At 39.4% G+C, this 27498-nt stretch overlaps 1 protein-coding gene across 1 annotated transcript in view; it reads left to right on the top strand.

The window, feature by feature from the left end:
• Window positions 1-27498, top strand: part of LRRC72 (leucine rich repeat containing 72) — a 60990-nt gene that overhangs the window by 20271 nt on the left and 13221 nt on the right. The window contains exons 4-5 of the mRNA XM_060414530.1: window positions 21867-21948; window positions 22668-22778. Of these exons, the coding sequence (XP_060270513.1) occupies window positions 21867-21948; window positions 22668-22778 (193 nt within the window). The remainder of the gene's footprint in view (window positions 1-21866; window positions 21949-22667; window positions 22779-27498) is intronic.

Here is a 27498-nt window from a genome sequence, read left to right on the forward strand (position 1 = left end):
GCTTTCTTCAAGTCAAAGAGCAGGACTGAACTAAAATTCAAGCCAAAACAATTACTATAGTTAGCGAGTCAGTCATTCTCAACTTTCTGAAATTTGACTTTCCAACAGCTTGTATTTTGTTCATTATAAATTGATGATCCGGTCTTAGCATTCTAAATTTAAACTTTAAAACACCAGCTGATTAAAAAATAACAATTTGAGTTTTTAGTAATGGTCTGCTTGTCAAGCAATAGTCCAGATTCACAGCACTGAATCTTTAAGCAGCCATGTTTATGAACATATTTCAATATTACATTGCAATTTGTCTGTTTTTTTAACCAATTAAGTGGAAAATGGAAAAAAGTTCTTCTAGTATTAAGTGCAAGCATAAGTTGCATAAGCTTGAAATAATTTCTAGGAGAATAAGCACAAATACCTTCAAGGCCCAGGCAGCTAACAACTGAAATGGAAAGTGCACAAACTACTTAAGGGCATACAAGTTCAAAACTCTTAAACACTCTGCCAAAAATTATCCTGGGTTGCAGTGTGTGACCTCCAATTAGAAAAAGATGGAACTCATCAAGCATGGCAAAAGTGACTAATCTTTGTTTTTCATGTGTGTGGTGTTCAGTGTTCAGCTTTGAAGGAAAGAATGTGTACAAATGTTGGCAGTATGTCTAAAGGGAGAGATGTGATTAGGGATTTTTAATACTTTTTTGGCTTTCTTGTAGTGGACATCATCCCACCTTCAGGCAGTCACTGAATTTTCATACAGTTGACTTACAGATGCATTATATATATAGGAAAGGATTGCATACACTGTCAATTATTGTACTTTGGTTTTGAAGGGGGATTGGTGGAGAAAGGGTGCAAAAAATGGGCTAAATTCTCTTCTAGTGTTTGGTTATTTATGTTTAACAAACTATATTCTTTCCCAAATAGCAATCACTTAACTTTGTTCTTTAAAAATAGATTTACTTAGATTGTTAGATGACATCATCACCAAGTCAATGGGCATGAATTTGAGCAAACCTTGGGAGATATTGAAGGACAGGGAAGCCTGGAGTGCTGCAGTCCATGGGGTCACAAAGAGTAAGACATGACTTAGCAACTGAACAACAATTCCATATAATCCTGAAAAGATATCATATTCAAATAAATTTTAAGTGGTCATGAGATGAGTGAATAAGCCAATGTGAATTTTGGGGTTGATCAATAGTTGACTGGTTGCTAAGTTTTTGGCGTATTCACACTCCATGAAAAATTAAAGTCTTATTGAGCATCTAAAACTCTAATGTGCATATTAGCTATGATAGTTGCTGCTGCTGCTGCTGCTGCTGCTGCTGCTACTAAGTTGCTTCAGACGTGTCCGACTCTGTGCGACCCCATAGACGGCAGCCCACCAGGCTCCACCATCCCTGGGATTCTCCAGGCAAGAACACTGGAGTGGGTTGCCATTTCCCTCTCCAATGCATGAAAGTGAAAAGTGAAAGTGAATTTGCTCAGTCGTGTCTAACTCTGTGCGATCCCATGGACTGCAGCCTACCAGGCTCCTCCGTCCATGGGATTTTCCAGGCAAGAGTACTGGAGTGGGGTACCATTGCCTTCTCCTAGCTATGATAGTACTTCATCAAAATTCCTATGGAAAAAATGTGATTATTAGTTTTCTCTACAATCTAGATTACACTTGGTGAACTACTATCAGGAAGTTACTATGCCAGTATAGAAATGATATGGAGAACCTTGGTGAGAAACATCAACATTGACAAATGAACATAAATATTTAGATTTGTAATGTTTTGCTAACAGTGGTTTGAATCTGTGACCAGCATTGTTCTTACATTATTATAGAACATAAATAAATGTCCTTAGATTTATTCCCTACCCTCTGCTTAGGAACAATTAAGGCATAAAATAGTAAAATGAAATGAACACATCTTTTTTGTTTATTCATTTATTCAATCAACAACTTTGTGGAGGCAAATGTACTGATCATTTTATCAGCTGTCTATTCATTATCCATTATCTTCCTTTACCTGGATAGCAGAATCTGAGTTCATGTTTTAGTACACACTTGTTGTTACTCAGGTAGGTGGTCCCATTCCCACTTCCAAAGGGTGAAGCCTAAACATTAAGCCAGTCAGAATAACCCCATCCTCCTTGTGAGTGGCTAGTCAATGAATGGGCTCATAATCCAACTGTTGCAATAGAGACATTGGAGGTAGCTCCTGGGAGACTTCTGTGAAAGGTTTCCTTATTCCTCAAAGAGCACTGGAAGAGAGGTCGGCTGTTTCCTCTGGACATTTTCTGGCCTGGCTTATAAGCCAGAAACCATTCTTCCAACTTGTGGATGTATCCAACATTTTGAGAAAAGCAGAGTTCAGAGAATCATTGAGATTTGAGGCTCTTACAACCTCTGGATGCCTAGATATGTGAGATAATGAGTATTTTAATTTATGTGCCAGTTTCAGTTGAGCTTAGAGATTACTTATCGTCAAAAGCATCCTATCTAATATGGTTTATTCTGTACTTGCTTTAGGCTACTGATAGACTAAAACAATGAATATGATGGTACCGGCCCTAGAGGTAGAATTAGGGAGTGGCTATACTCCTGGTGAGGGCATGGTGGTTGCAGACTCCCTGGAATGGAATGAGAGAAAGCAGTGGTTTCGGGAGACAATGAATGAGTGTGGTTTGGTGTGTTTGGAGCCGAACACGCTCAAAGGGTGCACACTTCTCCCCATTTTTATGCAATGGGTGATAAAACTGGGGTTTCTAGTCTGACCCTGAACCAACAAATTAAACAAGTACAAATTGTTTCTAAGGATTTGCAATGTCCCAACTCTCCTAGGTTTGTTCAAGCTATCCTGCTTCCTCCTTCATGATGCTCTCTAGGGCTTGCTTTCTCCTTGTATTGTGTAGATATTCACTAGTTCTGTAGCAACTCTCTTTCTGAGTCATCTTTCTCTCATCTCCACTGATATAATTAGTGAGAGGCAGCTGCTCTTAGGTGTATATAAACTGAAGCCTTCAAAACACTCTCTCTTGTCTCATCTTCCAGTGAGCCTGACTGAGGGAATTTTAGGTCACAGTTCATCTTTTCTAGCTTTCCTAAGAATCTGGGTCTGCTTGGATGAGTGATCTAAGCGATTTGCATGTTATACTACAGTTTTAAATGGTCTGTATACATTTGATCTATTTGTGTTTTAGCTCATTTCCTCAAAAGTTTTTTTTTTTTTAAACAGATGTTTAATAATGAGTGTATAATATTGCCACAATGCTAGTGTCTTTCTATTTCTGGAAGATCTAGCAGTACTTGGGTATATTCTATTTATCACAGATTACAGTAAGCATTTGATGAGACACCTGTATATAATGCCTCACCAAGCAACTATCCAAAATACAATCTGAGTTTCAAAAACTGAACGTAGCAAAAACTGAATAGTTGACAACTCTTACAAAGTAAATTTAAATAAAAATACATCTTCTGACAAAGTCATGCTTCATCATCTAAAAAGTAATGAAAATATTTATAAGAACATTTTCCACACTAAAATAAGCAAAATCATTTCAAGAAAGAGTGAGCTCATTCTTCTGTGCCATAAAGATACGTTGTTTTTCCCTATCTGCCAGACAGGCAGTACATATTGCAAATTTGGTAAAGGGCACACGTGTGTGTATTTTAGGAAGGCATATTGATGTACAAAACTAGCAAGTCAAAATTTGAAAATTAAAATAATTATTTGTATGTAGTTTTAAATATTTGTAAAGAACTCTTTGAGCAGCAATACCTTTTTTTTCAGGTAGTTTTCACAACATGCTTTGCCTCATGAAAGTTTAGTTGGTTCCTTTAATCAGGTTTAGGTATATATACATTTATTTATACATGCCATACTTTGTTCCAAAAACTATTTAGAGCACCACAAACCCTGTGGTAGTGCATATGAGAAATTAATGATTAAAATGAACTGGCATGCATATCTTATAATTTGGGCTCTTATGTGTTTCTGCTATCTCAGTGTAATATTAATTATCTCTCTTATGTCAACTTTGTTGAAAGAATTATATTTTACCAAATATTTAAAACCTCAAAAAAGTAACCTAAATAAGATTTCACTGCATGGTTGTGAAATTCATATACACTATATATCTAGTTGCTTCCCAGGTGGCTCAGTGGTAAAGAATCCGCCTGCCAGTGCAGAAGATGGGTTCCATACCTAGGCTGGGAAGATCCTCTGGAGAAGGAAATGGCAGCCCACTCCAGTATCCTTGCCTGAATATTCCCATGGACAGAGGAGCCTGGCAGGCCATAGTCCATGGGATTGCAAAAGAGTCGGACACCACTAGCAACTAAACAGCAACAATATATCTAGTTACGATCCAAAAAATGTAACCTATTTGGGGGAAAAAGTGTATATAAAAATGTCAAGAACATGGAATAAAGAGGGAAAAACATGAGAATGAAGATCTATTTTCATTGTACAAAAACAATTATTTCTCAATATTTTTAAAGTGTAGATTTTATTTCTAAGAATTGTATACGTTTTAAACTGATCCAAATGAATGTATCATGTTCACTAACAGGAACACCATATATATGAACTTAGAAATCCTAAAAGTATACTGAAATTTTTCTCTTTTTTTCCTCCTATATAATTCCATGTATATTATTAAAATTGTTCCCAATACTTAAGAATTTCATGTAAATTTAGGGCTATTGTAATTATAATATCAAACATGCAATAATATACTCCTTTAAATAACACATAATTATAGAATTTTTCAGAATTGTATATGTCATTTAATCTCTGGTCTAGGGGTCTTTAAAGCCCCAAGGTTTTTCAACTCTGATACTACCAACCTTCTGAACTGGATCATTCTTGGTTGTGGGGGTGATATTGTGCATTTGGGGATATTTAGCAGCATCCCTGGCCTCTACACACTATATATCAGATTTCTCCCCAGAAGCAACAACTAAAAATATTTCTAGACATTGTCAAATGCTCCCTGGGGTACAAAATTGCTCCTCACTCAGAATCGCTCAAAGACAGTAAACAGAGTGATCTGTGGAAATCTAAGTCAAAACATGTTACTCTTCTACTCAAAATCTCTAATGGTTCCCTATTATTTTCAGCTGAGTTCTTTCAGTAGCCTAAAGGCTCTGGACACGTAGGCTGCCAGCTTACCTCTCTGACCTCAATACCTCTTCTCTCCCTAACTCACTGACCCAACAGCACCATACACCCTCTTATCTCTGGACCTATATACACTGGAGAAGGAAATGGCAACCCACTCCAGTGTTCTTGCCTGGAGAATCCCAGGGACGGGGGAGCCTGGTGGGCTGCCGTCTATGGGGTCGCACAGAGTTGGACACAACTGAAGTGACTTAGCAGCAGCAGCAGCAGTCTTCAAGTGCTCCTGCATAGATATTCTCATGGCTGACTCCCTTTTCCTCATCAAGAATTTGTTCAGCTATTACCTGCTCTGTGAGGTCTTCCTGACCAGCCCATTTGAAATATAACATTATCTCCCTGTTGGCACCCCCAATCTCCATGCTTAATTTTTTTCCCATAGCATTTATCAATTGATTCCATAATACACAATTTACTTATTGTAAGTATTATTTGTTTTCTCTTTCCCTGCTAGAAAAAAAGTCAGGGTTTTGTCTGTTTTTTTCATCGCTATACCACTGAATTTAACACAGTGCTGGCACATAGTAGCTGCTCCACGAGTATTTGTTGAATGGAAAAATGTGTACATAAACATTCTAATATTTTCTCATAAATACAATATTTCCATTTTGTCAGTGAATCACAAAAGTCATATAATGGATCATAAATTATAAGTTTAGGGAAGGTAACGACAATATTTTACTTAATACACTTTTTCGTTTCTTCAAAAATAGTTTCCAGGTTTTGTTTTTTCAGCTTCTGTTTTGTTTTGTCTTTTAAGCATCTGCCAAGCTGAAGTTTTCTTTGCAAAGGTGCTAGTTAAGGTAAACAGAAGTTCACTTAACAGAAGCATGCTTTAGCTGAGTTAAGCAGGAAAGTAATATATTGAAATGATACTGGGTGAATATTAGGTAGTTTAGGAATCAAGTGTAGAAAATTATTAGGATCAAAGAAGCCACGGCCACAGCCATATCACAGAAGTGGCTTCCACACGCACTGTTGACTTGCCAATCAGCAGGAGAAGCCCCCACCCGCGCTGCTGTTTTCCTGTCCCCATTCCTGCGGCCACATTTCCACTGCAGTGGGGAATGAATGTTGCTGTCTCCTTCTCTGCCACAACCAGATTTAACACAAAACTGTCTCTACCTCTTTGCATTACTTGTTTCTGATTTTTTAATTAATTTTTATTGGAGTATGGTTGCTTTACAATGTTGTGTTAGTTTCTACTGCACAGCAAAGTGAATCAGCTGTGCAGATACATATCTCCCCTCTCTTTTGGGTTTCCTTCCCATTTAGGCCACCACAGAGCACTGAGTAGAGTTCCCTGTGTAAAACACTGGGTTCTCATTACTTACCTATTTTATACATAGCAGCGTATGTATGACAGTCCCAATCTCCCAATTCATCCCACCCCCTCTTTCCCCCTCCCCGCTTACTGTCCATACATGTGTCCTCTACATCTGTGTCTCAATTCCTCTTTGTAAATAAGATCATCAGTACCATTTTTTTAGATTCCACATATATGCATTAATAGGTGAAATTTGTTTCCTTCTTTCTGACTTACTTTACTCTGTCTCTAGATCCATTCATATCTCTACAAATGACCCTATTTCTTTCTTTTTATGGCTCAGTAATATTCCAAGCCAGGCTTCAGCAATACATGAACCGTGAACTCCCTGTTGTTCAAGCTGTTTTAGAAAAGGCAGAGGAACCAGAGATCAAATTGCCAACATCTGCTGGATCATGGAAAAGCAAGAGAGTTCCAGAAAAACATCTATTTCTGCTTTATTGGCTATGCCAAAACCTTTGACTGTGTGGATCACAATAAACTGTGGAAAATTCTGAAAAATGGGAATACCATACCACCTGACCTGCCTCTTGAGAAACCTGTATGCAGGTCAGGAATCAACAGTTAGAACTGGACATGGAACAACAGAATGATTCCAAATAGGAAAAGGAGTACGTCAAGGCTGTATATTGTCACCCTGCTTATTTAACTTCTATGCAGAGTACATCATGAGAAACTCTGGACTGGAAGAAACACAAGCTGGAATCAAGATTGCTGGGAGAAATACCAATAACCTCAGATATGTAGATGACACCACCCTTATGGCAGAAAGTGAAGAGGAGCTAAAAAGCCTCTTGATGAAAGTGAAAGAGGAGAGTGAACAAGTTGGCTTAAAGCTCAACATTCAGAAAACGAAGATCATGGCATCTGGTCCCATCATTCCATGGGAAATAGATGGGGAAACAGTGGAAACAGTGTCAGACTTCATTTTTTTGGCCTCCCAAATCACTGCAGATGGTGACTGCAGCCATGAAATTAAAAGACACTTACTCCTTGGAAGAAAATTTATGACCAACCTAGATAGCATATTCAAAAGCAGAGACATTACTTTGCCAACAGAGGTCCGTCTAGTCAAGGCTATGGTTTTTCCCATGGTCATGTGTGGATGTGAGAGTTGGACTGTGAAGAAGGCTGAGCGCCGAAGAACTGATGCGTTTGAACTGTGGTGTTGGAGAAGACTCTTGAGAGTCCCTTGGACTGCAAGGAGATCCAACCAGTCCATTCTGCAGGAGATCAGCCCTAGGATTTCTTTGGAAGGAATGATGCTAAAGCTGAAACTCCAGTACTTTGGCCACCTCATGTGAAGAGTTGACTCACTGGAAAAGACTCTGATCCTGGGAAGGATTGGGGGCAGGAGGAGAAGGGGACGACAGAGGATGAGATGGCTAGATGGCATCATGGACTCGATGAACGTGAGTCTGAGTGAACTCCGGGAGTTGGTGATGGACAGGGAGGCCTGGCGAGCTGCGATTCCTGGGGTCACAAAGAGTCAGACATGACTGAGCGACTGAACTGAACTGAATATTCCATTGTATATCTGTACCACATCTTTATACATTCCTCTGTGGATGGACATTTAGGTTGCTTCCATGTCCTGGCTATTGTGACTAGTGCTGCAGGGACACTGGCGTGCGGGTGACTTTTGGAATTATGATTTTCTCTGGGTTGTATTACTAGTTCTTGATTTGAAGTTCAGAGTGGATGTGTCAGATTGCATCCTAGCCTAGTCATGTGTCCACAAATTACCTGCCAGGAAATCTAGAAAAGCAAGTATTTTGCCTAATGAGGAGTAAGTCCTAATACCTACCAAGGCTCATTAGATAAAGAATTCCTTGAATTGTGGGGAGGATGATTCAGTGCTGGGAAGCTAAAAAATAATGATTAGTCTGTCCTATATTTAATAAGATAATGTTTAGAAAGATGAAAATCCAAAGACTAATACCAATAGCTATAGAATTCCTGGCAGAGTCTGGAACTCTGGATACTGAACTGGGAGCTCAGGTATAGTTATAATCCTGTCACTAATAAGCTGATAATATTTAACAAATATTTGTCTAGAGCTCTGATTCCTCTTACATAATATGCATGCATGTTAAGTCAGCTCAGTCGTCTCCAACTCTTTGTGACGCTATGGGCTGTAAGCTTACCAGGGTCCTTGGGAATACCAGGGTCCCAGGCAAGAATACTGGAGTGTGTTGCCATGCTTTCCTCCAGGGGATCTTCCCAACTCAGGGACTGAACCCACATCTCTTACGTCTCCTGAACTGGCAGGTGAGTTCTTTACTACTAGTGCCACCTGGGAAGCCCCCTTATATAATATATGGGATATTTATTCTTCTTAACTAAGGGGTGTCATGATGAAGAAATTTGATGGCATATGTGAAGTACTGAACAAAGAAGCACATACGGTAAGCACAGAAAGTATATTAAGTGCTTTTTTAAAAAACTGTTTTTAAAAAAATTTTTTTTAACTTTTTTGAAAAATTGTTTTTAACAGAGCTATATGTATCCCTATTCAGTTCAGTTCAGTTCAGTTCAGTCGCTCAGTCATGTCTGACTCTTTGCAACCCCATCAATCCCAGCACGCCAGGCCTCCCTGTCCATCACCAACTCCCGGAATTCACCCAAACTCATGTGCATCGAGTCGGTGATGCCATCCAGCCTTCTCATCCTCTGTCGTCCCCTTCTCCTCCTGCCCCCAATCCCTCCCAGCATCAGAGTCTTTTCCAATGAGTCAACTCTTCACATGAGGTGGCCAAAGTACTGGAGCTTCAGCTTTAGCATCATTCCTTCCAAAGAAATCCCAGGGCTGATCTCCTTTAGAATGGACTGGTTGGATCTCCTTGCAGTCCAAGGGACTCTCAACAGTCTTCTCCAACACCACAGTCCGAAAGCATCAATTCTTCGGCATTCAGCTTTCTTCACACTCCAACTCTCACATCCATACATGACCACGGGAAAAACCGTAGCCTTGACTAGACGGACCTCTGTTGGCAAAGTAATGTCTCTGCTTTTGAATATGCTATCTAGGTTGGTCATAACTTTCCTTCCAAGGAGTAAGCGTCTTTTAATTTCATGGCTGCAGTCACCATCTGCAGTGATTCTGGAGCCCAAAAAAATAAAGTCTGACACTGTTTCCACTGTTTCCCCATCTATTTCCCATGGAGTGATGGGACCAGATGCCATGATCTTTATTTTCTGAATGTTGAGCTTTAAGCCAACTTTTTCGCTTTCCTCTTTCACTTTCATCAAAAGGCTTTTTAGCTCTTCACTTTCTGCCATAAGGGTGGTGTCATCTACATATCTGAGGTTATTGATATTTCTCCCAGCAATCTTGATTCCAGCTTGTGTTTCTTCCAGTCCAGCGTTTCTCATGATGTACTCTGCATATAAGTTAAATAAGCAGGGTGAAAATATACAGCCTTGACGTACTCCTTTTCCTATTTGGAACCAGTCTGTTGTTCCATAGAGTCTAACTATTGTCCAGTTAAAACTGTTAGAACAGTTAGAACTGTTAGAACTGTTGTCCAGTTCTAACTGTTGCTTCCTGACCTGCATATAGGTTTCTCAAGAGGCAGGTCAGGTGGTCTGTTATTCCCATCTCTCTCAGAATTTTCCACAGTTTGTTGTGATCCACATAGTCAAAGGCTTTGGCATAGTCAATAAAGCAGAAATAGATGTTTTTCTGGAACTCTCTTACTTTGTTGATGATCCAGTGGATGTTGGCAATTTGATCTCTGGTTCCTCTGCCTTTTCTAAAACCAGCTGGAGTATCCCTATTATAATAGTTTAAAGAATTAGCTAATTCTATACATTAGCAACATTTCTGCACACTCTGCCCTTGTTTGTTAGCCCCCAGATGCAACAAGTTTCAGTTTTATAAGTAATCTTTTATTGTTTAGCTGCATATCTCAAAGTCACATGCTGGTATTGCTGCCACTTGATTTTTCCCATTTAGACAATAGCTATTGAGTTTTCCACAAAAATGAAGATTTAATGCTTTGTCTTTCCTGCCTCCACTTACATATTTTCCATACACAAGCATACTTTCCATTTCCCATTCCCCTAATGTGGCAGTGTTGTGATTTTAGTTAAATCAATATTCACTGGCTATGTTATTATGACAACCTATGCTCTTCAGAGCTAAGCCATGTGTTAAGCTCTAGCTATTTTCCCTTTATTGTATTTCCTCTACTTCCCAGGATTTTATTTTCCTTTGACTCGTTAAGTAGTTTTTTGTTCTGGGTTGAATTGTTTCCCTCCCCCAAAATTTATATGTTGAAGTTCTAGACCCCACTGTCTCAGAATGCGACTGTATTTGGATATAGGGCCTTTATGAAAGTGAAAGTCACACAGTCATGTCCGATTCTGTGATCCCATGGACTGTAGCCCACCGGGCTCCTCTGTCCATGGAATGGGTTGCCATTTCTTTCTCCAGGGGATCTTCCTGACCCAGGGATTGAACCCGGGTCTCCTATGTTGTGGCAGATTCTTAACCAATTGAGCTACTAGGGAAGCTACTAGGACCTTTATAGAGGTAATGAAGTTAAGATGGGGACATTAGGGCGGGCCCTAATCCAGTGTGACTGATGTCATCGTAGAAGAGGAGATTAGGATACAGAGGGAGAGAAGAGAGAGAGCAAGAGTGAGAGTGAAAATGGGAGGGAGGAGTGAGAGGGTCAGAGGGGAAGAGATAGGGAGAAAGAGACGAGGAGGAGGAGAGAGAGAAAGAAAGAGAATAGACGTGTGCATACAGATAGAAAGCCATGTGAAGGTATCAGAAGGTGGCCATGTACAAGGAGAGAGGCCTCAAAATGTAACCAGTCTTGCCAGAACCTTGATCTTGGACTTTAGCCTCCAGAGCTATGAGGAAATAAATTTCTGTTGTTTAAGACACCCAGTCTGTGATATTTGTTATGCAACCCAAACAAATGAATATACTTTTTATTAGTTACTATTACTTATTCAACCCAAACTCTCTCCCAGTTGACCAAATCTATTCAATGAATCATTCAGTAGCTTTTGTTTCTTAAAGAAGTATACCCAGAACCTTCTGACGTGCTCCACTCTGGACTTCCTGCAATGTATCCCTCTGTGCACAATTTTAATCGCCCTTCATAGCCATACCAGGGACTCCCTTTGCCCCCTCTCGTTTCTTGTATTGTGTGTCTTACATTTTTCTGAACTGCATTCTCCAGCGGCTTTGTGAGAAAGTGTTCCATGTGGTAATTTTTTTTTTTTTAAGATTGTGTATGCCTGCAATTGTGTATATTCAGTGTTCATATTTGGACAAATATTTTGGCTCATTGGGTTGGTAGAATTCTAAGCTAGAGATAAGGCATCACTCCACTGTTTTGTAATTTTTCAGTGTAACTTTTGAGGAATATGAAGCCATTCTTCGTTCTGATTCCTGATCCTTGAATATGATGTGTGTGTGCACATGTGAGCACATGTGTTCTGTCTGGAGGACAGTGTTCTGACATTTTACAGTGATGTGCTTTGGTGCAGGCCTGTTTTCAACCATTGTGGTGAGCTTGGGGAAATCACAGTCAAGAAACTCATATCTTTCCATTTGGGGAATTTTTCTTGGAGTGTACTGTTGATTTCTTTCTCTTTTATAAATGTCTACCGTTCTCTTTCTGGAACTCCTACACAAATGTTGAACTGCTGAACTGGCTCTCTAATTTTCTTTTATTTTCTCCATTTTCTATTTTTTTGGTCAGGTTGCTCTGCTTTCCGAGAATTTCTTCAACATTCTCTTCCAACTCTTTTATTACATTTTAGACTACATGTTTTTAATTTCCAAGGGCTCTTTTACCCCCTCAAAATGTTATTATTATATTATCTTTATATATAACAGGATTAAACTATAAAGACCTGGCAGCCCACATTCTGAGAGCCAAGCTGGGAAAAGAGGGCTGGGAACCCTCAACAGATAGTGTACATACATTCCCTTAATCTTTCAGTTTTCAGTGGGAACCTCTGTCTTTACATCTGTAGCGGCTACTTGACCAGGAACTCTTGTCTTAAAAGAGTTCCCTTAAAAGAGTCCCTCATTCCATCCAGGCATTGAATCTCTAGTCTTTTGAGGTGGTAGGGGAGAGGTCCAGTTGCCATGTGGTTATACTGGGAACATTATTGAGAAACAGAATTTCTCTGCTCGGTTAATCCTCTCCTCTTTATCCTCACATCCAGTCTTTGAGCCTTTTTAGAATTTTGTGGTATAAATATAAGATTGTTTTCTGGTTTAGAATTTGACTTTCTTGTTTCTATTAATTCTATTACCCCTAGATCATATACTTTCAAAAACCATATTGCTATGGTCTAATTTTCTGTTCTCCCTCTCTTTATGAATATACATCTTTTGAAACAATTATTTTATTGTCATTTTAGATAAATATTTGGCTGGAAAAAATTAAATCGGTGTTTATAATATAAACTTTTAACCAGAAGTCATTTTCCTCACCAGCAATCATGTGCATAATTCTTAAGTTTCCTTCCAAGTCTGTGATCTTGTTTTACAACAATAGACATTTTTTGAAGACACTCTTTATATTGATGGCATTATTCAGATTTAGTGAACATAGTCTCTAAAACTGATTTTACAAGCTGTATCCTAGGGAGCTATTATGGAACATAATTCAAGAGACACTCGGAAATCTTCTCAGAGCACAATACCTATTCAGACTGACCTGAAAGTCAGCAATTAGAGAGTCATCGGTCACAATCCTCTAATTGAAAAGAAATAGCAGGGCTTCCCTGATGACTTCACAGTAAAGAATCTGCCTGCAATACAGGAGACATGGGTTTGATCCCTGGGTCAGGACGATCCCCTGGAGAAGGAAATGGCAACCCATTCCAGTATTCTTGCCTGGAGAATCCCATGGACAGAGGAGCCTGGCAGGCTACAGTCCATGGTGTTACAAAAGAGTCAGACATGACTTTGTGACTAACAGGAACAGCAGCAACTACTAGCAGACAGTGTTCTAAGAGAAAGGGGTAAAATAGAGAACAAAATAATTTAAAAGAAACACCTTTGGGATGGCTATCTTAAGCCTTATCAACAATATAGCAGTTTACCTCTACCAATCTGCAGAAATGGGACTCTAGAGCATGTTGAAAGGGCTTGAAGTGGGGCGTTCAGGGGTAAGAAGATGCTGGGGAAAAGGAATGCTGAAAAGCAACGTGGAGGAAACCAAGAGCAAGTGCATTTACTTGCATATTACTTTGCTTCACACCAATGCTGGGAGGTTCTTTTAGTTTGGACTGATTGGCAATCAGATACATCTGTCTAGTTTCTGCTGGAAGGTCATTGATAAAACTGGAGAAAAACTTCCTAAGGGTTGGAGGCATGAGAGGACAGTGCCTGGGACCCACAGTTAGCCTGAGATAGGGGCAGCCAGAATGGAGCAATTTTTGAGAGAAACCCAGATCCTTTGAGAGATTCAAGATTAGATCAGGTGGATGGGGCAAGTCAAGCCAGTGACTCAAGCTGCATCTGGGAATGAGCTTCACAGCTCAGCTTCCTACCCTGGGTGGTAATAAAGTTCAATGGTTCCCAGCAAGGACTCTGGAGTCTGGGCCAAACTTCAGTTCTTCTATATACAAGCTGTGTAGCCCTGTGAACAAGTTACTCAACCTCTCTGTGTCTGTCTTATTGCTTAAATAAGGTAATTTTATTTGTGCATGCATGCTAAATTGCCTCTGTCATGTCTGACTCTTTGCGACCCCATGGACTGTTGCCCGCCAGGCTCCTCTGTTCATGGGGTTCTCCAGGCAAGAATACTGGAGTGGGTTGCCATGCCCTCCTCCAGGGGATCTTCCTTACCCAGGTATCAAACCCACATCTCTTAAGTCTCCTATGTTGGCAGGCAGGGTTTTTTTAACCATTAGGGCCACCTGGGAAGCCCATATATCTATGTAAATATCACATATATGTGTATCTTCAGAAGACATTAGTACTTTGCCATATGTGTATATATTTAGAATTATTATAGTTCTCTTCTTTTTTCTTATTTGATGCCAAATATTTTGGGGTACATTTTAAACATGTTTTTTGGTTATTGCTGACATAGTAGAAAAAAATAATTGTGGAATATTTTTTATTACTCCATGTTTTCCATTATTCTAATAATATTTCCATTACTTAAAATTATATTCAAGTTAATGTCTTCTGGATGGTTTATATAGAAATTCCCCCAATTTAATGAACCACTTGATGCACTATATGCCAACTTTTGATCTGAGAATCAGACAGTCTTGGATTTGAACCCTTGCTCTGTTATCTTGAGAAAATGTTTAACTTCTCTAAGCCTCAGTTTCCTCCTAGGTAAAAAAATAAAGAAATAAAACAAATACCATGGGCTACTGTAAGAGTCAGATGACATTGGTGAAAATATCTAGCTTAGTTCCTGGGTCATAATAAATGTTTAAAAGATATGACTTTTCCCTTGAGTCTAAATCAGTAGTTCCCAATCAAGAATGACTTTGCAACCCCTCTCCCACATCACACATAGAAGGGGAATATGCGACAATGTTTGGAGACATTTTCTATTCTCACAGCTGGGATCTGTATGCTACTGACTTCTAGCAGATAGAAGTTAGGGATGCTGCCAACCATACTACAATCCACAGAGCAATTCCACCAACCCCAACAAAGATTTATCTGGCCTCAAATGTTGATAGTTGTAAAGGTTACGAAGTCCTGCCCTAAAAGTATGCCTCCTTAATTTTAAAATCATGCTAGCATAAAAATTTCCCCACTAATGCATCAGTGGTTACCCATAAGAGCTTTATCTTAAACGTAAGTGCTCTCCACTCTATCAAAAGTAATGGTTAGGGAGTAAATAGTAGCAGCTATTGTTTATTGACCGCTTGCTATGTGCCAAACCCTGAGCCAAGATATGTTGGTCTTGTTTAGTCACTAAGTCCCATCTGACTCTTCGCCACTCCTCGGACTGCAGTATGCCCAGCTTCCCTGTCCTTCAGTATCTCCTGGAGTTTGCTCAAACTTACGGCCACTTAATCATGATGAGTGATGCCATCCAACCATCTCAGCCTCTGTCTCTCCCTTCTCCTCTTGCCCTTATTTTTTCCCAGAATCAGAGTCTTTTCCAATGAGTCAGGTCTTCACATCAGCTGGCCAAAGTATTGGAGCTTCAGCATCGGTCCTACCAATGAATATTCAGGACTGAGTTCCTTTAGGATTGACTGGTTGGATCTCTGCTGTCCAAGAGACTCTCAAGAGTCTCTTCATGGTCCATCTGTCACATCTGTACATGACTACTGGAAAAACTATGACCATGTGGGCATTTGTCAGCAAAGTGATGTCTCTGCTTTTGAATATGCTGTCTAGGTTTATCATATCTTTTCTTCCAAGGAGCAAACATCTTTTAATTTCATGGCTGCAGTCACTATCCACAGTAATTTTGGAACCCCAAATCTGTCACTGTTTCCACTTTTTCCCCATTTATTTGCCATGATGGGATTGGATCCCATGATCATAGTTTTTTGAATGATGAGTTTTAAGCCAGCTTTTCACTCCCCCTTTTCACTCTCATCAAGAGGCTCTTTAGTTCCTCTTTGCTTTCTGCCATTAGAGTGGTATCATCTGCATATCTGAGGTTCTGATATAATTTGTGAAATGTCACGTTCTAATATAAATTTTATGGCAATCCTTAAAATTGGTAGTGTAGATTTTTCTAAGCAGAAAATTGTAATAATGTTTTACTTTAACAATGGTTTGAGTGTCAAAATAATCAGCAAGTCTTTCAGCTCCCATTCCTGGATCTTAACTTCAGCAACTTGGTACATTGCAATATCTATAAGGTCCTATGTATTTTACCTTGGAACTCTCTCTCAATTTCCTCTACTTTGATCTTCTTCCACTGTCATTACTGTACTCTGGGATCCGTATATTCTTTTGAACTCTCTTGCTTTTTGAGCTCTTTATTTGTTAATCTCTTGTCATTACTGTCTCTTCTAAACAGTACTCTTTCCTGCCATTTTCTTTCCAAAAAAAAAAAACTGGTCAATAACACTTCTCTGTACAAAATCTTTTAATAGTTTCCCAGGTTGTCATGATTTGGCTTTATCTCCTTTCACTCCATTTCCCCCAAATTATTTCATCCCAACAAGTAGTGCAATCTTAAAATCCCAATAATCATGGTTCAATGATGTTAACACTCTTGAGAAAATTATTATTCTATAATCAAGATGAAATCGTTTGAGTTTATTAGTATTCTTGTGTTAATGCATAATGCAAGAGAAATTAAAACCTCAACTAACTAGTAATGTTCTGTCAATGTTGGGCAGGCAACTGGAGGAAAAAAAAAGAGAAGAAAAAGTCGTGATTTGCCCTGGTGTTCTCTTTCCATGCTGATGTTAAGTGTGGCTATCATTAGATTAGGGATTGGTGAGGGGAAGGACAAAAAGGTAATGAGTGGCTGTCAGGAGGTTAGCAGGAGGGGTGGAAGGGATAGGAAGCAACTGGGACCCACCCCTCACTGTGTCAATGGTCTCTCCTACTTGGCACAAACTTGGCCCCTCTCAAAAAGCTGAAGTGAAATTAGTAGTGTTTCTCCTTCACAAGTGCTGATGTAATTAGGTACAGATCAAGTGGGCCTTAGAAAGCATCACTACGAACAAAGCTAGTGGAGGTGATGGAATTCCAGTAGAGCTATTTCAAATCCTGAAAAATGATGCTGTGAAAGTGCTACACTCAATATGCCAGCAAATTTGGAAAACTCAGCAGTGGACACAGGACTGGAAAAGGTCAGTTTTCATTCCAATCCCAAAGAAAGGCAATGCCAAAGAATGCTCAAACTACCGCACAATTGCACTCATCTCACACGCTAGTAAAGTCATGCTCAAAATTCTCCAAGCCAGGCTTCAGCAATACATGAACCGTGAACTTCCTGATGTTCAAACTGGTTTTAGAAAAGGCAGAGGAACCAGAGATCAAATTGCCAACGTCTGCTGGATCATGGAAAAAGCAAGAGAGTTCCAGAAAAACATCTATTTCTGCTTTATTGACTGTGCCAAAGCCTTTGACTGTGTGGATCACAATAAACTGTGGAAAATTCTTCAAGAGATGGGAATACCAGACCACCTGATCTGCCTCTTGAGAAATCTGTACGCAGGCCAGGAATCAACAGTTAGAACTGGACATGGAACAACAGACTGGTTCCAAATAGGAAAAGGAGTACGTCAAGGCTGTATATTGTCACCCTGCCTATTTAACTACTATGCAGAGTACATCATGAGAAACGCTGGACTGGAAGAAGCACAAGCTGGAATCAAGATTGCTGGGAGAAATATCAATAACCTCAGATATGCAGATGACACCACCCTTATGGCAGAAAGTGAAGAAGAACTAAAAAGCCTCTTGATGAAAGTAAAAGAGGAGAGGGAGAAAGTTGGCTTAAAGCTCAACATTCAGAAAACAAAGATCATGGCATCTGGTCCCATCACTCCATGGGAAATAGATGGGGAAACAGTGGAAACAGTGTCAGATTTTATTTTTGGGGGCTCCCAAATCCCTGCAGATGGTGATTGCAGCCATGAAATTAAAAGACGCTTAGCCCTTGGAAGAAAAGTTATGACCAACCTAGATAGCATAATCAAAAGCAGAGACATTACTTTGCCGACTAAGGTCTGTCTAGTCAAGGCTATGGTTTTTCCTGTGGTCATGTATGGATGTGAGATTTGGACTGTGAAGAATGCTGAATGCTGAAGAATTGATGCTTTTGAACTGTGGTGTTGGAGAAGACTCTTGAGAGTCCCTTGGACTGCGAGGAGATCCAACTAGTCCATTCTGAAGATCAGCCCCGGGATTTCTTTGGAAGGAATGATGCTAAAGCTGAAACTCCAGTACTTTGGCCACCTAATGCGAAGAGTTGACTCATTGCAAAAGACTTTGATGCTGGGACGGATTGGGGGCAGGAGGAGAAGGGGACGCCAGAGGATGAGATGGCTGGATGGCATCACTGACTCTATGGACACGAGTCTGAGTGAACTCCGGGAGGTGGTGATGGACAGGGAGGCCTGGTGTGCTGCGATTCATGGGGTTGCAAAGAGTCAGACACGACTGAGCGACTGAACTGAACTGAACTGAAGACTGAGAGGCAATGAGGTTGAGCAGGACATGTGCATTTTGTAGATTCATAACTTAGGACTGCTGCAAATATAAGAAAAAAATTAAATTCGCTAAGGAAACCCATTTTCAAACTTTGAATATAAATCTAAAATAGCTTTTCTGAGTTATGAGAGGGCATGAGTAAAATTTCTAATAAATCCTCACTAAGTCAGATAAGTTGGCATCTGTCTACCTGAATCAATCCATCAAAAGTTAAAACATTTTTATTTAACTGATGACAGTATTTCCTGTGATAGATTTTAATAAACATATAAAACTAATTTACAATCATGAGCACTTATTTCTGTATATATAAACCAGTAAGCACTTGGTCAAAACTGTTTCATGAGATTCTTCTCCCTGCTACATCCTGTATTAAGCTGTAAAGTGAGGATTATTCACATTTAACTTAAGCACTACTTTTAGAACTTATCTGCCCCACCCTGTGACTCTACCATGTCTCATCCTCATAACTCAAACAAATCTGTCAAATTTTATCAGGGTTATAAAGTCAATATATATATATTTTAAGTAGTGGGATTCTCCTTGCAGGGTAACAAACATTTCTGAATTCAGATCAGAGCTAAAAACTCCTATTATGTAATGTAATGGTTCATTAGAGGAATTATCAAGAGTGCTTTTGACTATTTCCAATTCACATCGCACACCAAATTTCTAATCTCATCTTGAAAGTAAGATCCCACTTCACCATGTAGTTATGAGAATGGAAAGGTGGGAAGGATCAGAGACTGAGGAAACATGGTTTCTTTCCTTAAGGAAAGCACAAAACCAGTGATCAAGTGATTGCACAAGTCTAAGAAAGTGTTGGATGTGCTCAAGAAAAGGAAGGTTCATGGGATTCGGAGTTATCAGGAAAGGACTTATTAAAGAAAGATGAGCTGTAAAGTAAGAGGATTGTGCTGTACCTTATCTGCTCCTTGGAAATGGTGGCCAGTTGAGCTGTTAGCCCTGGGTCTGATCTCCTGAATGTATTCAGATTACAGAGTGCTTGGCTCAACTGAGATCTGTTGACACGAAGGACAGAGAGCCCGAGAAGATGACATGGCTCATAGACTGGAGCATAAAGAAAGAGAATTCAGAATTAGGCCTTCTTGGGGGTGGGGGGAGCGGGGGGACAGTGGTGAGAAGGGGAAGGTATATCTCAGCGGAAGGGTGGGTGGGTGGCATGTAGAGCATTTAACTACTGAATTAAACCATCGCTAAGGAAATCTGACTCAAAGTCCCGGAACAGGTGGAAGTTTAGAGAAACAAAATGTGGGTCAAAATGTGGGAAACAAAATGTAGAGAAACAAAGCAAGAAGACAGCGGTGAGATGCAAAGAGATCAAAGAATGGTCTCAATGAATCTCTGGAGCAGTGGAAACGTGTTGTGGCAGCCTGCTCAGGCATTGCCAGCCTAGGGCAGATCCTTGAGAATAATCAGAAATGTACCAGGAAGAAAAGCCATTCAGGCAAAGAGAAATCATGACTCATACACAGATGCAGAAACAGCTTAGCATTATCTGAGGAGGGAGCCCTTGGCACATAATAGCCACTTAATAATATGTGATGGTGAATCAGTGGATTTATGGAGCAAAATCCAGTGCTATGACATGGAGCAGAACTATAGGAAAGGTTGTCAAAGCAAAGGGCTGCAAAAGATTCCAGAAGCTTTGAAAACCACACAGTTTAGAGGAGATGTGGTAAGATAAGTTTGTATTAAGTCAGCTAGACCAGTTCATTCACTCAGTTGTGTCTGACTCTTTGTAGCCCCATGGATTGCAGCACGCTAGACTTCCCTGTCCATCACCACCTTCCAGAGCTTTCTCAAACTCATGTCCATTGTGTCGGTGATGCCATCCAACCATCTCCTCCTCTGTCATCCCCTTCTCCTCCTGCTTTCAATCTTTCCCAGCATCAGGGTCTTTTCCAAGAGGTCAGTTCTTACTACCAGTTTCAGCTGTAACATCAATCTTTCCAGTGAATATTCAGGACTGATCTCCTTTAGGATGGACTGTTTGGCTCTCCTTGCAGTCCAAGGGGCTCTCAAGAGTGTTCTCCAACACCACAATTCAAAAGCATCAGCTCTTTGGCACTCAGCTTTCTTTATAGTCCAACTCTCACGTCCATATATGACTACTGGATAAACCATAGCTTTGACTAGACAAACCTTTGGTGGCCAAGTAACATCTCTATTTTTTAATATGCTGTCTAGGTTGGTCATAGCGTTTCTTCCAAGGAACAAGTGTCTTTTAATTTCATGGCTATAGTCACCATTAGTGATTTTGGAGCCAAGAAAATAAAGTCTCTCACTGTTTCCATTGTTTCCCCATCTATTTGCCATGAACTGAGGACCAGATGCCATGATCTTAGTTTACTGAATGTTGAGTTTTAAGCCAACCTTTTCATTCTCCTCTTTCACTTTCATCAAGAGGCTCTTTATTTCTTCTTCGCTTTCTGCCATAAGGGTGGTGTCATCTGCATATCTGAGGTTATTGATATTTTCCCCTGCAATCTTGATTCCAGCTGGTGCTTCATCCAGTCCAGCGTTTCTCATGATGGACTCTGCATATGAGTTAAATAAGCAGGGTGACAGTATACAGCCTTGATGTATTCCTTTCCCGATTTAGAACCATTCTGTAGTTCCATGTCCAGTTCTAACTGTTGCTTCCTGACCTGCATACAGATTTACCAGGAGGCAGGTCAGGTGGTCTGGTATTCCCATCTCTTTCAGAACTTTCCACAGTTTATTATGATCCACACAGTCAAAGGGTTTGGTATAGTCAATAAAGCAGAAGTAAATGTTTTTCTGGAACTTTCTTGCTTTTTCGATGATCCAACAGATGTTGGCAATTTGATCTTTGGTTCCTCTGCCCTTTCTAAATCCAGCTTGACCATCTGGAATTTCACAGTTCACTTACTGTTGAAGCCTGGCTTGGAGAATTTTGAGCATTACTTTACTAGTGTGTGAGATTACTGCAATTGTGCGGTAGTTTGAGCATTCTTTGGCATTGCCTTTCTTTGGGATTGGAATGAAAACTGACCTTTTCCAGTCCTGTGGCCACACACTTTTTAATCACATGTACCTTCAAAGGCAATTCAGTAGCCGAGGCAAGAAGTTGCAGATAATTAATAAAAACAGCAAATGTTAGCTCCTAACTAAATTTATATATGTGATATAATTGTGTATAATTTTTGTAGAAAGTATATTGTTCTCTAACTCTCATTTTCAGCTCCATGGAATAACATTTCTAACCAGAAACTATTGTCTGGCAGAGCTATATCTAAACAACAATGCAATATTTGATATAGAAGGTATGTCTTCAATTTTCTCTTTTAATTGAATAGATTTTCAATTAAATAATAACTTTCAACTATGGTATTGCTGAGGAGGACGTGGCAACCCACTCCAGTATTGTTGCCTATAGAATCGCATGGACAGAGAAGCCTGGTGGACTGCAGTCCATAAGAGCTACAGTACAAAGAGTTGGACAGAACTGAAGCGATTTAGCACATACTCATGCATAGTATTGCTAATGGGGTGGAAAAATCTGTTTTAACATTTCCACTGAAAATGTATGATAGAAACTGCTAATTTTTAATGTTCTTATGTATATGTCATTTAAGTTGTGCTGTTTGATTATGGTTTTAGCTCAATATTATCATATGTCTTATCCAAAATGTTAAAGAATCTTTTTTTTAACATAAAAATTTTGCCATTCTACTGCATCATTGGATACAAACTAGATATTGTGGAAGAAAATTTTTTAACAATGTTTGGGAGCATTAATAAAAATAATGACTTCATAAATAATCTTAAATGTGTTTACTGGTTATATTTTTCCCCAGTAAAATCTGTATTTCACTCTGAGTTAATTTTGTATCTGCAACAATCTCTATACTGATAATTACAAGCCAGGTATTAAAGTACTTGCTATACTATTATCATGAGATACAAAGAGGTGTAGTACAAAACATTTTTCTTCATTTAAAAAAATGTTTTAAATCTTACACAAATATTTTATTTTTTTCAGGTCTGCACTATTTGCCTTCACTGCATATACTCCTGCTACATCACAATGAGTTAATAAACCTTGACGCAACAGTAAAAGAATTAAAGGGAATGCTAAATCTGAAGACCCTAAGTATTAATCTGCATTTTATATGTCCATAACTTAAAAGTGATAACAGACTAGTTCATGTTTTTAATTTAAATTAGATCAGTGTTTTTAATAAAACTACTTAGATGTTCCTGAAAACAAGACTAGATCTTAATCTCTTTAAAAATACATTTTCAAAAGAACAATAGGTAGAAAAAACTTTTGTGAAAGGTTACAGTATGAAAATGACAAAAGTGACCAAAAAAAAGTGTTACATGTTACATCTGTGTTTTTGGTTTTTACCTCAAAAGGAATTTTGGCATTTATTATATGATTCCACTTGTTCATATAAATGTCCAGAATGGGTACATTGATCAAGATAGCAACAGTGAGAGGTAACTGTTTTAAAATAGATTAGTGTTTAACCCAGGGTTGGGGATGAGGGTCTGTGGAAACCCTCAAAGAAATAGCCCGGCATTTCTTTTTGGGGTGATGAAAATGTTCTGAAATTGAAGGTGGTAATGGTTGCACGTCATGCAAAATACCAACCTGGAGGAAGCACAAGCTGGAATCAAGATTGCTGGGAGAAATGTCAGTAACCTCAGATATGCAGATGACACCACCCTTATGGCAGAAGTGAAGAGGAGCTAAAGAGCCTCTTGATGAAAGTAAAAGAGAAGAGTGAAAAAGTTGGCTTAAAACTCAACATTCAAAAAATGAAGATCATGGCATCCAGTCCCATCACTTCACAGCAGATGGGGAAACAATGGAAACAGTGACAGACTATGTTCCTGGGCTCCAAAATCCCTGCAGATGGTGACTGCAGCCATGAAATTAAAAGATGCTTGCTTCTTGGAAGGAAAGCTATGACCAGCCTAGACAGCATATTAAAAAGCAGAGACATTACTTTGCCAACAAAGGTCAATTTAGTCAAAGCTGTGGCTTTTTCAGTAGTCACATATGGATGTGAGAGTAGGACCATAAAGAAAGCTGAGTGCCGAAAAATTAATGCTTTTGAACTGTGGTGTTGGAGAGGACTCTTGAGAGTCCCTTGGACTGCAAGGAGATCAAACAAACCAGTCCATCCTAAAGGAAACCAGTCCTCAATATTCATTGTTAGGACTGATGCTGAAGCTGAAGCTCCAATATTTTGGCTACCTAATTTGAAGAACTGACTCATTGGACAAGACCCTGATGCTGGGAAAGATTGAAGGCAGGAGGAGAAGGTGACAACAGAGGATGAGTTAGTTGGATGGCATCATGCACTCAATGGACATGAGTTTGAGCAAACTCTGGGAGATAGTGAAGGGCAGGGAAGCCTAGCATGCTGCAGTCCATGGGGTCGCAAAGAGTCGAACACAACTGAGTGACTGAACAACAACAATGATTGCACAATTCTGTGAATATACTAAAAACTATGAATTGTGTATTTAAAATTAGTGAAGCCTGTCATATGGACATTATATTAATAAAGCTGACACCAACCCACCCCCCACAAAACAGCATATTTTAATGGAAGTTTTCCATTGGGTGAACCACAACTTAATTCATAGATAACCAGGAGCTGGCCTCAGTATTTGAAGAAAGTGTGAGATGGGTTGGAAAAATAAATAATATGCAGTTCCTACTCTCAATAAGCTTATAGTGTTGAACAGTAAATAAACTGGTGAGTGAGTGAGTGAGTGAAGTCGCTCAGTCGTGTCCAACTCTTTGCAACCCCATGGACTGTAGCCTGCAAGGCTCCTCTGTCCATGAAATTTTCCAGGCAAGAGTACTGGAGTGGGTTGCCATAAACTGTTGTCCTTGATGGCAGTTCAGAACAAACGTTTCTAGGTGGACCGAGGGAAAGGAGTCAGAGCAGTGAATGGGTTTTCAGATTTCAGAGTTTGAAACTTCTTTATATGGTGTCAAAAAATAGATGTTTTCTTTCCGCCTATTTATTTTGTATTATTTTCTCAGAATCGCCTGAGACAGTGCTTTAAATATGTGTAAACTGCTATTGTTGGTGGAGGTCTCGATCAGATCAATACATAGTTATTAAAGTTTTCAAATATTTTCAGTGTTGATTAGTTGTATCTACTGTAAGGAGAAATTATTTAAGTGCTTATAGGTAGGTTCTTTAAATCTAACTATGAAGATTTCCCCAAGTTCATGGGAATTCAGTGCTCATTTTTGAGACGTGATTAGGTCTGTTAAAGACTTATCAGGATTGATGTGCATATTTGTATCTGGCCCTTCTGTGCTGAACAGGTGCTTCTGTGAGACTGATTATGCAAGATCTACTCTACCTTACCTTCACTTTTCTGTAAAATGGGCTAATAGCTACCTCTCAGGATTGCTTCAAATATTAAACTAATTCTGTAAAATATGTGGGGTTATTTTTTTCCTTTCTTTTTTCTTTCTTTTGGCTGCTCTATGTGGCTTGTGGGGTCTCACAGTTTCCTGACCAGGGACTGAACCCAGATGTAACAACAAAAATATTATTTTACTATGGATTGTGTAAAGTTAGATAATGAATTAAGATGCACATGGTCTAGAAATTCTGCTTACTGGTAAAGAGTCTTTTTTTTATTGACATTTTAAATAATAATCATTATAATAACAACATGTTTGGAAAATACATTCTTATAATATTCTCATTTAAATCTTTATAACAATCCAATGATGTGATTATCATGATGTGATTAGAATTATTCCCTCTATAATGAGGGCTCAGAGCGTTAACTAGACTACTAAGGAATGTTAAAGCTTAAACTCATACTGTGCTTCTTTTGTTTATCATTCATTCATTCAATAAATATTTATCATGCATTCACTGAGTGATACTCTTCTAGATGGGGACATAAAGGTAAACAAGAAAGACCCCATCTGGATCTGTATGGAGCTTACAGTTTTCTAACAGTCAACCTATGTATTTCCTGGAAACCTGAGGGCCCTAAATGCAAAACTAATCGGATTAGTTGCCAAATATAAGAGCTTAATAATTTAAGCAAATTTATTTTACAAGGCAAGATTTGGAGGTTAGCAATCAAGGTTGCCATCATAGTCAACAAGGTTATGCCCTAAACAGAAGTGCCTGGTTGGGGCAGGGGGGCAGGCTGGGGTATGAATGGAGTCTGAAATTCAATTCAGTGCCTGCCTCCCATACAAAGCCTCTCTGTGGGTACAGAGTAGTGTCATCCCTGAGGTGGGGTGCAGGATTGCCTTTTCCTGCTCTCTGAAAGTCTGTCCGCTCAGCCTGGTAGGGTAAGGTCCATACCATTGTCTGTCACGTTTTAAGTGACCTCTACTTAAAATCACAGTGATGTAATTCGTTATATAAATAGTTATAACTAAGACTCTTAGAGGGATTTTTTTAACAGAGAAAATGTTGTATATAATTGCCCCCAAAAAATATTTTCTGAAAAATTTTAGTACCAAATAAGCAGTTTGAACCCTTACCCCATTTTGGTTAAAGATATTATATATTTTTTAAAAAGTTGGCATTTACTAGCCACTAATTATATTTGTGCAGTAATGTCCCCAAATTAAGTTTCTATAAGGTTCATTTGCAATCACAGAATAGTCTCAGCTCATTAACTAAAATGAGAAATCCCTGTATTTTCAAGTGTTAAGAATTTTGTCTTTTCAAGTTGTAAAACTGTATAAAATGCTGAAATGTTATTATTCCACTTCAATTACTAGTTCTTTAGAGGGTGAGAAAATAGCCTGGAGGGTAAACCTCTAATCCATTTCAGCACTGCACCCTCCACTGGCGTTTATAAAGAGAACTACCAAGAGATTGACCAGGATTGCTCCCATGGCTGGGAGCTTCAAGGAGGCCTAAAACTGCTGCAGAGTGTGAGGTCCTGGAAACTGGAATTCCTGACTTCCAGGCTGAGTCAGGAGGGGCACACCTTTTCTCTCCAGGCAGTCTACCTTTCCACACCCTTCTCTCTTGCTCCATTTTCCTCTTCCCTTCTCTCCTCCAAACTCTTTCTAAATCTGTACTGATGTCGAAGACCTGCTTTGTTGCTGCAGACTTTCACTGACCTTCAGCCTCCCTGCCTCTTTGCCTACATGGAAAAAAACATTCCAACAGCAACAAAATGCTGAACCCATTCTGTTTCTAAATCTTTAGTCTCCCCATTTCTAATTATCTCTGTGTTTCATGAAGCTCCACTATTAGAAAGTATATTTGGACTCCCACATTCCAGAATTGTTAAGACTTGCTTTCCTTGCAGTCTTTAAAGATTCACCATTGGAGACAGGAAATGCCCCTTCTCAAAGGTGCGATCTCCAGCTTTTACAGATTCTGCTCTTAAGCATATCCTGTCCTGCCCTTCCCCAGTTGGCCGCAGTCCACTGCTGATGGCAAACAGTCAGGGAGTGAAGAGGGATGCTGAGAGGTCATTGTGGGATCATGGTCTCAATGGTCTCTTTATTTATTTACTTGGCTAAATCAGGTCTTAGTTGTAGCACACAGGGTCTTCATTGTGTCTTGTGGGATCTTTCCTCATGATGCACAGACTCTCTAGTTAGTTGCTCCATGGCTTGTGAGATCTTAGTTCCCTGACTGTCAACTACAAACTGGCGCTTGCCAAGATGGTTGCCGACGACTGAACAACAAGGGCATCGCCATCGCCATCAGAGACTAAACCCCACACTGTTGACCTTCAACACCCCCTGAGAGAGTTCAGGGTGGAGTAAGGCACTCTGTGCTCCAGGCAGTCTTGTGGGACAGGTCTTTAGATAGATGTTTTAGGAACAGATTTTATGATCCCAA

Source organism: Ovis aries, chromosome 4 (genome assembly GCF_016772045.2).
Source record: "Ovis aries strain OAR_USU_Benz2616 breed Rambouillet chromosome 4, ARS-UI_Ramb_v3.0, whole genome shotgun sequence".
In the NCBI taxonomy this organism is placed as follows: domain Eukaryota; kingdom Metazoa; phylum Chordata; class Mammalia; order Artiodactyla; family Bovidae; genus Ovis; species Ovis aries.